Source organism: Nannospalax galili, unplaced genomic scaffold, assembly GCF_000622305.1.
Source record: "Nannospalax galili isolate Female #2095 unplaced genomic scaffold, S.galili_v1.0 scaffold563, whole genome shotgun sequence".
Lineage (NCBI taxonomy): Eukaryota > Metazoa > Chordata > Mammalia > Rodentia > Spalacidae > Nannospalax > Nannospalax galili.
This window is the reverse complement of record NW_008350459.1, coordinates 1,761,688-1,771,911: the sequence shown is the minus strand read 5'-3', so window position 1 is coordinate 1,771,911 and position 10,224 is coordinate 1,761,688. Positions and strand designations below refer to the sequence as shown.

The following is a 10,224-nucleotide window of genomic DNA, read 5'->3' as shown; positions in this document are numbered from 1 at the left end:
GGATCTTGCTGGTGGCTCTAAGAAGGAAAGGAATAATGAAGTGCAAATCTGGGCTGGAGTAGACCTTGCTTTTCCTACACCCCATGGAATGGGGATATGGTTTGAAGTAATTATTGCCATGTCAGAACATTCATTCATATTCTTAATCATTCATAATAACTTCTCTGACTCTTCCTTCTCCCTCACAGGGAAGGAACTGGTTCTAGGCATTAGAAAATGAATATTTTAATGAGTGTCTAATTTGGTGCTCAGAACAAGCCCCTGAAAATTAGGTGTTGATTAATTACCAGCAGCACCAAAACTTGCATACAATGGAGCACCAAGCTGAGTTATCTCATGGCAGTGGCCTACTCCTGAACTCATGCCTGGTAGGGGGCAGATAAGCAGGGCGGTCCTGGCGATTAGACTCACAGTGCTCTCTACAGATCCTTGAAACATCCTCTTTGCTTTCACACACTGAGCAATGAACTATCGGCAAGAAGCAGAGCATTAAAAAAAAGACAACCCATTGTCTTTAGTTTGATTTTTTTATTTGAACATCAAATAGGTTGAGAAGATGGTTTACAGGTGCTTGAGCATTTTTTTTTTTTTTTTTTTTTTTTTTTTTTTTTTTTTTTTTTACTGTTTCAAGGTGCAAAGAGGCTTACAAGTGTGTTTCATTAAACAAAGCAAAGCTGCGACAAAACAGGATCACATCAATAATAATATGCATCAGCAGAAGGGCCTATTAATCCATCAAACACAATTGGGCACCTGTGCCTTTTCCCATAAAACAAGAGCTCTACGCTGAAGGCTGTGTAGTGTACAAAAAGCATTGTTTACAAGCTGTGAAAGAACATAAACTGGCATAATGTCACTTATTAATTCAAGTCTCTATAACCAATGACCTCTCTGTGAACGCAAAGGGGTCCATGTGTTAGGCACCTGCTCAGGGGACTGTATGTTATGTCCAGGGTACACAGCTCTATACACAGACACAAAGGATGGGTTTGGAACATGGCAGCATTTACATATTTAAAAGCTCAGGCACATTTGAATACAAAAGGAAAAAAAAAGAATAGAAATTTACTTGAGTCTCTGAAACACAATGCAAAATTGAAGTGTTGTTACTGAGGCAGAAGTCACTTAGAAAATGACATTAAAGGACTTTGAAAGAGACAACGTTTTAATTTACATGGAAAAGGTATGAAGTTAGAAACAGAGCATACTTATACTAATAAAAAGATGGACATTTGACCATAGTTAAGTCTTTTGCTCCAGTTGAGAGTGAGTAAATTTTCCAGAGTGAATCTAGGAAATGCACAGTGTAAACTGGATCAGTCTTCCAAGACTTGCCCCAAAGAGAATCATGGTTGCCTGGCGAGCCACTGTATGACTCTATTTGTCTTTCAAAGATTTCATTTCCCCAAGCAGATTTCCTGTGAATATTAGACATTAGTATGGTCCTAGTGATCATTCCCAGTATGCTCAGTCCATCTCAGAGTTAGAAAGCATGAACAGGAAGAGATACGTAATTGGCATCATGTATGGATGGATATAGCTAACTCTAAACCAATGGCCTGAATCCATGACCACTGGGATGTGTAGGAGTTCAAAGTGCAAACACCACAATGTGATCAAAAGTAAATTATCTGTAAGTCACTTTTTTTCCAGCCCCCCAAAGGCATAAGATATGGCATGAATAAGCATATTTGCAAGGTTACCAGGGAAATCTATCAAAGATTGAACTTCCTCGGGGACTGGATGTTGTAACCTACATTGATAGAGTCTTTGGATGACCAGAATCAAAACAACAAGCTAGGCAATGGCTAAAAGAAACTCAGACAGACCCCTCACTGGGCTGGACTATTCTTTGGACTTCACCACCACGGCCATGCTCTTCCCCAGAACTCAAGCCGCCATTTTGGACATGGCTGCCAAAGGAGCTAGTGATTTTCAGTTACAGTGCAGATAGAAGTGAATTCTGAAACCGGGGACACATTTCAGGTGCCAGAACACTTTCAAGACTCTTTATTCCCATTCCCCACTCTTCACATTCCCAAATCCACCTCCCCACCCTATCCTATCTCTGCAGATAAATCATTTCACTCAAACTTTAAATTGACTCCAAGGGGGGAAAGCACAGGTATGACTCTCCAGCATGTCTCCAATGCCCTAACACCACCACCAGCTGAAAAACGTCAGCTGCTTATAATTGGCACTTCAGATAAGGGTAGAAAGAGGTTTCCAAAAAATGTTTGAAACTTGTGGGCTAACATTTCAGCTGTCTGATGTTCTCTGCCCATTTCAAATGTAGGAATACCTTAACACGAATACAAACACAGTAGATGAAAAATGTCAGACCTTCATCTATATTATTGTTTGGATTTAGCTGGTATTACTCATCATCTATAGTCCTAGAAGTTTTTTTTTTATATTTTTGTTTTTATTTTTTTAAAAGAAAATCTCAGTATAAACATTAAAAAGAACCCACTGACCCATTAGCTACTGTCCAAAAATATTACTACTGATATTTTGGTAAAAGCAAAATTAGCTGCCCTGAATAATTTTCCTTTTGAGGCGTAATCTATGCTACATAAAATTGTCTATCATTCAAGATCAAACAACAGGCACGTGGATTAGTGCTATTTTGTCTACTGTGGATACAAAAGTTGATATGAAATGTGATCTTCACTGAAATGAAGAATCACCAGGCTTTAGGTATTAAGAACTGCATACATGACAAGGTAGCTTGAAAAGTCTACAAAAAATCTAAATCTTTTCCCTTGGTTTTTGCAGTGTTAACCCAGTCAAATTAAACTCAGAACAGAATTACTACATTCAATTGTCTGATAAACAATTAAACACAAACAAAAGAAATATGCTCCTAAACACATTCTTAATGTAAATTCATAAAATTACCTCAAAATTTGATGCACATATGTGAAAAAAATGGATTTTTTAAAAATTTGGGGCCTGCCCAGTTTCCCAGTTATTTGGCAGTCACTTAATCGAGAGACCAGAAATCAATAGTACCCAGCACTCCGTAACAGGACATACCAAGAGAAGCCCAGCCACTCATTTGGGTTGTTGGCTAACATATCACATCTCAGTGGAGTCTGAATTATAGACCATGATGCCAGGGAAGGAAAACAAACTTCCATTTTGGTTAAGGAAAGAAAATAACCCCTTAATTGCACTGAAAGGTCGAGGCCTCAGGGAAAGGTGGCTCTGTGATCAGGGTGAGCCTTTCTTTATCAATCCACTGGCCAAAGGATTTTTGTGGCCCAATTCTGGTCTCAGTCTCCTGGTTTATGAACTTTAGGAGCATGAGCTACGGAGAGGGAGGGATTTTTTCTTCCCAAGGCTGCACTAACTGGTTTTGGGATGAGCTCTGAGTCACTAATGACACCAGAGTCTGAGCAGCAGCCTGAATCATGAGTGCTCCTCTGCTTCCTGCCCCACCTCCTGACCAACTGCAGGAACCGGTCTACTGCTGCCTCTTCCAATTCAGACTGCACTGGAAATAAAGATGAGGCAAATTACCCCTGGGATACCAGGGCAGCCCCGCTGTGCATTATGGGGTGCTGTGAAGTGCACCCCTGGGAAGCTCCAGGCTGTGGCCACCACACTGCACCTGTCTCACGTTTCTCCCGTTTTCCCCCGACTTTCTCTCCTGTTCTCTAGGAGTCACAGTTATCATACACAGCTACTATTGGGCCCCATCCCCCAACAATAAACAGCAAAGTGAAACAATATGTATCACCGGGGTGCCTGCTCCTTGTAACTGCCCTTGATTTCTCTATATGGGAACAACTGAGGGCAATTCACACCAAAGAAGAGCCAAGTAGAGCACCCTCTGCCGATGAATGTGAGACCCACCAGAGCAAGTCACAGGTTGCTGTTGCCTCAAGTCCCAGGGGTAGAGGGTTTTCTTTTCTAAAATGAAAATGAAAATAAAAACAAAAACAAAACAAAGCTAAACAAACCTTAGAACTTATCCCTCTTGAGGGGAGACTGGTCTGTGTAGGGGCAACATAACTGATATCCACTTGTTGATCTCCACAGGCCACGGGAAGCAAGAATTATGTGAAACTCATGACGTGTGTGTAGTGCTAAGCAGTTGAGATTTCAGAAGCCTGAAGATGCAGTGCATTAAAGCGACATGGTCTTAACCACTGGGGCGGTTCCCTCCCTGTGTGAATTTTGTATTCCTATAGGGGAAATGAATGGAGAATCACCAAATCTTGTGCTGCAGCCATTGGGTCAAAATGATCATGATATCACTTTAATAAAGTGACATTCTGCTACAGGAATATACAAGAGCATGCTATCAGGAGCCCTTGAGCTGCCTTTCCCTAGGGCTTCAATTAAAGGAGCCACTTTAAATTCTTTCCTGAGGCTTTTCTTGGAGACATTACAAAGCATTTATCAGTGGTGAAATGTCTACTCTCCAGGCTTGGGTCTCAACAAGAAGCTTTAATGCAGTCCTCTCATTGGCTGAGTTCAGTCATGAAGAGCTATAGGAATCCTCATTCTTAGTAATGTAGCAAAGGGGGAAGGAGAGCTGTTACCAAGATTTAGCCCTGGAATCCTTTTTGGCTGTTCCCAACAGAAGACGTGCCACTAGGAACTGAGCAAGCAAATGAGTGTCCACTCATATTGGAAAGCCACTGGTGGTAGATGCATGCCAGAGTATACGCAGGAGACATAATTCTGCTAAAGTGATGCATGACATGAGTAAAATGCTGCAGGGATTCTCAGAACTTTGGGGGGAGCCCAGAAGCTCTCAGATTGTGCTGGGGAAACCCTCTGCTTCCTGGGGGATGTAGTAAGTTTGCAAGGAATGTGCTGAAGTCGAACTGGTAGTGGTCAGCTGGCTCTGGCTGGGCTCCTCTGAGGGGACTCCCATGCGGCTTGTCGGAGTGTGCAGACGGTGGGCATCCAGCATCTCCAGCAACAAGTCATAGAGGGGAACGATGTTCTTGCACTTCATGTTGTACAGATGTTCCATGCCTTTGTTACTAGGCGAGAGGGGACACAGAGAGGACTACGTTAGACCCCAAGATGAACAGCCCAGGATGGGGTTCCTAGGAAGGAAGGGTAAGAGAAACTCCAAAGACTCTTGCCAATATTTCTTCCTAAAGATCCATCTTACAATAGCATCAGCAGAGCCTGGGGGGCTTTAGAGCTCCCAGGCTGGGATTCATGTCCACGTGATTTCATTTCCTCCATCTCATAAAAGCATCGCACTCTCACAAACACACTTTTCTTTCAATATGTTTGCTATGTCTTTCCTCTCTGTGGTGGTTAATATTGTCAACTTGACAAGGTCGAGAACTTCCTAGGAGACAAATGTCTGTGCATGTCTACGAGGGAGTTTCTATATGGGATGAACTGAGGTGAAAACGCCTATCCTGACTGTGGACCAGACCATTCTATGGGCTGGAACTCTTGCCTAAACTTCTCAGTGACTTACTGTCAATCTCAGAATAAAATCAAAAGTTCTCTCTGTGATCTCTAAGGGCCAAATGATTGGCCTCCATCCCCCTTACAGAGCACAACCTGTCTCACATGCTGAAGTCACTCTCAGCCACCTTGGCCTTTGAGTTGCTCTTTAATGGAACTAAGACCCTCCCAGACTTGGGGAATCTGTGCTTGCTGTTCTGTTTTCCTGGATGCACTTCCCCTGAGTTTTCAAATGCCTCTTGTGACTGAGAGGCTTTTGTGGTAACTGCCTCAGCTCCTGTGGCTCCAGTGTTCTCTTCCACACCATCCTATCCTTTACCACACCCTAGAACAGTAACTGTTGCCCAGAACAGGGAATGGGGGAGGAGGGTGATGTAGGCAAATGGCTTTTTCTTCCTTCCTCCATTACTTTCTTTGCCTTCCCCTGCAGCTGGACAGGACAAACAGGAGACCGTAACTATTTCATGATTTAAAATTTCTCTTTTAAAAGCAATACATAGCCAGTTGTGATGGCACACACCTGTATTCCTAGCACTTGGAAGGCTGGGTTAGTGGGGAAATTGTGATTTCAAAACTAGTCTAAGCTATGTAGTGTGTCCAAGGCTAGCCTTGGTTGCACAGTAAGAACTTGTCTGAAAATGATAAAACCATAAAACAGAATAAAGCAATATGTACTCTGAATAGGCAGAACCAAGAGACTGTCCTAAGAAATATCTACATCAGTGGTGGTAAAGAGCCAGCACATGTCTGAGCTGTGTAACTGAAACAATACCAGAGCCATGCAGAATTGAAATCCAACTTCAATTGCATATTGGAGTGTTGTTCTGTTTTTGTTTGGCTTTTTAATTTAAAGTGGTATTGAAGTTAAATGCCCCTAGCTCTACCACTGCCTTCAGCATGCAATCTAATGAATCACATTTACAGTCAGATGATGAAATCTGGTGTTAAATTCTCTGTGTACCAACATATGGCTAGGGCCAATTTTAACAAAACGGTTCTGTGATTTGGATTGGATGCAGTGAGGCACAAAAATAGTAATTTGTATGGTATATGTTATGTGTATGCATGACAGAGAGAGAAGAGGAGGAGAGAGAGGCTGAAAGCTTTCAGCAAACATCCACCTCTCTTCCATATTTCATTCACAGTTACAAAGGAAGCTCTCTCTACAAAGTACTGTCTCTGTCATGCCCTCTGCCACATGCTGTCAGTAAATCCCCAGCTGGTATTTTTTGGAAATATACTTGGTGTGAACTAATTAGGCTTGCTAAAGCTAAAAAACAGTTCACAGATTTGAAAGATAAGCCGTTGCTATCAACAACTCAAAACACTCACAGGGGTTACATAGTTGCTACAACATTGGTGACATTCCTCACTTGGACTAAGACCTAAAGTGTTTTCTTCAAGGAGAAAATTACCCTCTCAGCCAGATGATTTAGCAGGGTCATGCTCTTGCAACCCTCTGCTTCTCTCTCCAGCATGCTCTTTAGAAAGAAAAGGGAAGGATTGGACCCACTTCCTTTGAATGTGGTCACCCACTGGATGGGGCAGAGGGAACACCACATTTGTGACACTGAGATTCTTGGGGAATCCAGAGGAGACATGGCAACCAGGTCTCTCCAACTTGACTAGGTGAAATTCTGGTCCAGGGTTTGCTTGTTTGGGGTCTCCAGGTGTAGGTAGGTAGGGTGTGATGCTGTAACAGTAACATATGTGTGTCCAGTGCCTTTAGAGATGGCTCATGCTCACAGACACCCTTTGATTGGCCTCTTCCTGACACCCCATGAGTTTTTCACGTGCTTCAAAGCACACCTGTGTACATGTCACTCCCTCTATGGCATCCTCTCTGACCCCTGTTGCATGGCCTGGGCAGGTTCTGTATCCCCCTCTCCTGTCCTCCCCTAGCATATGAGTCATGAACCCTTCCAAGGGTACGTTGCCTGTGCAGGCAGCAGCTCTTCCTGGGGCAGCTGTTATACAGAGGTGGTTGGGCCAGATTCCTTTGTCTCTGCTGTGGGACTCCGGCTACCTCACCTCATATGCCGGATGTGGGAGAGGATGAGCAGGAGCTGGGCCAGGCGACGGTGCTGCTGCTGCAGAGTCAGGCCTGCTTTGGCCATCAGATGAATCAAGGTGTCTGTGATCTTATCCAAGACCCGGTGGATGTGGTCTTTCTCTTCCAGGGACTTAAGGGTGCTAGACAGAAATGTGTACACTCCTGAATGGGCAGAGATAAAGAGAGAGAGAGAGAGAGAGAGACTCAGAGAAGACAAGGTCATGGAAACTGAAGCAGTCCTGGGATGTCATGATGAACTGGGCCTCTTTCTCTGACAGCTGGGATACTCTAAACATGTTTGATGCTAAGAGATTCTGGACTTTCCTAATGAATATGCATGTCTTTCAGCCTTAAGAAAATAGTGTGGCCTCTGATGTCTGAACCAAGATTCCCATAAAGGGACCATTAACATTGGGGTTAAAATGGGAACATTAGCCATAACATCTTGGATAAACACCAAGATGAACTGCCCAATGAGGTATGGAGACATGTGCTAACCTACTAAGGTAACTCAAATGGTATATTGGAGTGGGCTGCACCCCACTCTGATAACTCCACATCTGGCAATGATGGGCAGACTAGCCTCAGGAGACATGGGACATCCATGGTAAGCTTCACAAAGAGTGATAAGTGATTGGCTAAGTGACTAGAAGGTAGTTTTTCAAGGTCAGTGTTAATTTACTTCTGTTTCCTATGAGGTTTGAGATCTAAGTATTTTGCTAAATGGTGTCTGACATGGTGGATCCAGAGGACTCTGGGAACTGCTCCTTGTACTGCTGGGCAGGTGTTTCCTCTCTTGCCCTTTTACTGTCTCTACCAAAGGAAGACTGGGACCTAGGCAGAGACCATAATGACCCTCTGTGCTTCTGACCAGCACCAGTCCTAAGCTAGGCGATCAGAACCCTCTTCTGGGAGGTATGTAGAGGTTGTGAGTCTGCAAAAGGAACCTAGGTGCAATATGCATAGATGAGACTTACATGTACTGGGGGAAGGGAAGAAAGAATGAACGAGGGAGAGATGGACAGATACGGGAAGTGAGGGAAAGGTGGACACACACGGCGGGGAGAGGAGGGAGCAGAGAAAATGATGAGAGAGAGAAATAAAAGATGAGGAAGGAGAGACAGATGACAGTAGAACAGAGAAGAGAGAGAGATGAGAGGGGAGAGAGAAAAAAGAGAAGAGCAAGAGTAAGAGGAGGAGGAGGGGAAGAAGGGAGATAGGGAGGAGCGGTTTGTAGCAGTTTCAATGACAGGTCTTCCTTCCTATATGCATTTTGTCTGACCTTTGAATTTTCACAGTAGACCTCCTAACATAAGTGTCGACAGATTCCCACTTCACTTAAGATCATGCCCGTTGGGTTTCTACCACTTATAGTGGGAAGGATGGCAAGGATTAGAGTAGGCTTTGAGATCAGTTCTAGTCCAAGGGCAAGAAGAGGGAGGTGAAGGTGAGAGGCACTGAGATCAGAGGAGGGCAGCAATGGGAAAAAATCTTCACCAGTGACACATCTGACAGACGTGTCAGAACTCAAAAAACAAAGAACTCAAAAAACAAAGAATTGAGAAACCAAATGACCCAATTAAAAGATGGGCTAAAGATCTAAACAGAGTTCTCAAAGGAAGAAATAAAGATGGCTAAGAAAGATCTCAAAAAGTGTTCAGCATCATTAGTAGTTAGGGAAATGCAAATTAAAACCACCCTAAGGTACCACCTTACCCCAATCAGACTGGCTAGGGTCAAGAGAACAAATGATACCAAATGCTGGCAAGGATGTGGAAAAAGAGGAATGCTCATTCACTGCTGGTGAGATTGCAAACTCATGTAGTCTCTATGGAAAACAGTATGGAGAACTCCTTAAAAACTAAAAATGAACCTACCATATGACCCGGTTATACCACTCCTTGGCATATATCCAAAGGACTCATCCTATCGTAGAGACACATGTACATCCATGTTTGTTGCTGCTCTTTTCACAATAGCTAAGAGATGGAAGCAACCTAAGTGTCCCTCAACTGAGGAGTGGTTAACAAAAATGTGGTATATTTACACAATGGAGTTCTGTTCAGCAGTAAAGAAAGATAAAATCATGAAATCTGCAGGTAAATGGATGGATCTAGAAACTGTTATACCGAGTGAAGTAACACAATCTCAGAAAAACAAACAACGTATGTCCTCCCACATTTGTGGATCCTATCACCATATCCTTTTAAATTCCAGGTCCTTTTAATAAGATGATGCTGTACAGCAGTCTCTACTGCATGAAATAACTACCATCATCATGACTGCAGCTGTGCCTGATCGCTGTGCCCTTTCATTAAAGGAGGGCCAAGCAGGGTTATTGGACCCTCACCAGAGTATCTAGCCACTCTTCCCAGCCAGCTATTTGTAATTTGGCCCTAATCACACATGCTTTCCTGGATTTGGGGAGGGCTAAAGTATGCAATCTGGGGAAAGTTAGGAAGAGAAGGCATGACCCATGCTGGGTAAAGGTTTTCCAGTGTGCATACCCTCAGGTCATATATACACCTCAGCAACCCCTCAGTTATCTTGGTAAGTAAGCTCAGTAAATTCATTGGTTCCCCAGTAAAACTTTCATCAAACATTGGCTTGACACTAGAACCTTAAAAGGGAATAAGCATTGTTTAGCATCCCCAAGAAAAGAAGTTTCACAACAGATGGAAAATTTGTTAATGCTATTATGTCTCATAATTATTTTTTTTTAA

At 43.1% G+C, this 10,224-nt stretch overlaps 1 protein-coding gene across 4 annotated transcripts in view; it reads right to left on the bottom strand.

Moving 5' to 3' along the window:
- Positions 1–2,844: 2,844 nt before the first annotated feature.
- Esr1 (estrogen receptor 1) overlaps positions 2,845–10,224 on the bottom strand; it is a 293,257-nt gene continuing 285,877 nt past the window's right edge. For 2 of the 4 annotated variants that reach the window (XM_008847745.2, XM_017801830.1), the window contains 2 exons: positions 7,480–7,663; positions 2,845–5,003 (listed from right to left, as the gene is read on the bottom strand). In XM_008847745.2, the coding sequence (XP_008845967.1) occupies positions 4,769–5,003; positions 7,480–7,663 (419 nt within the window). In that variant the 3' untranslated portion in view covers positions 2,845–4,768. Of the gene's footprint in view, positions 5,004–7,479; positions 7,664–10,224 lie in introns of those variants that run through there. The other 2 variants (XM_017801829.1, XM_017801831.1) reach the window with 2 other exon arrangements.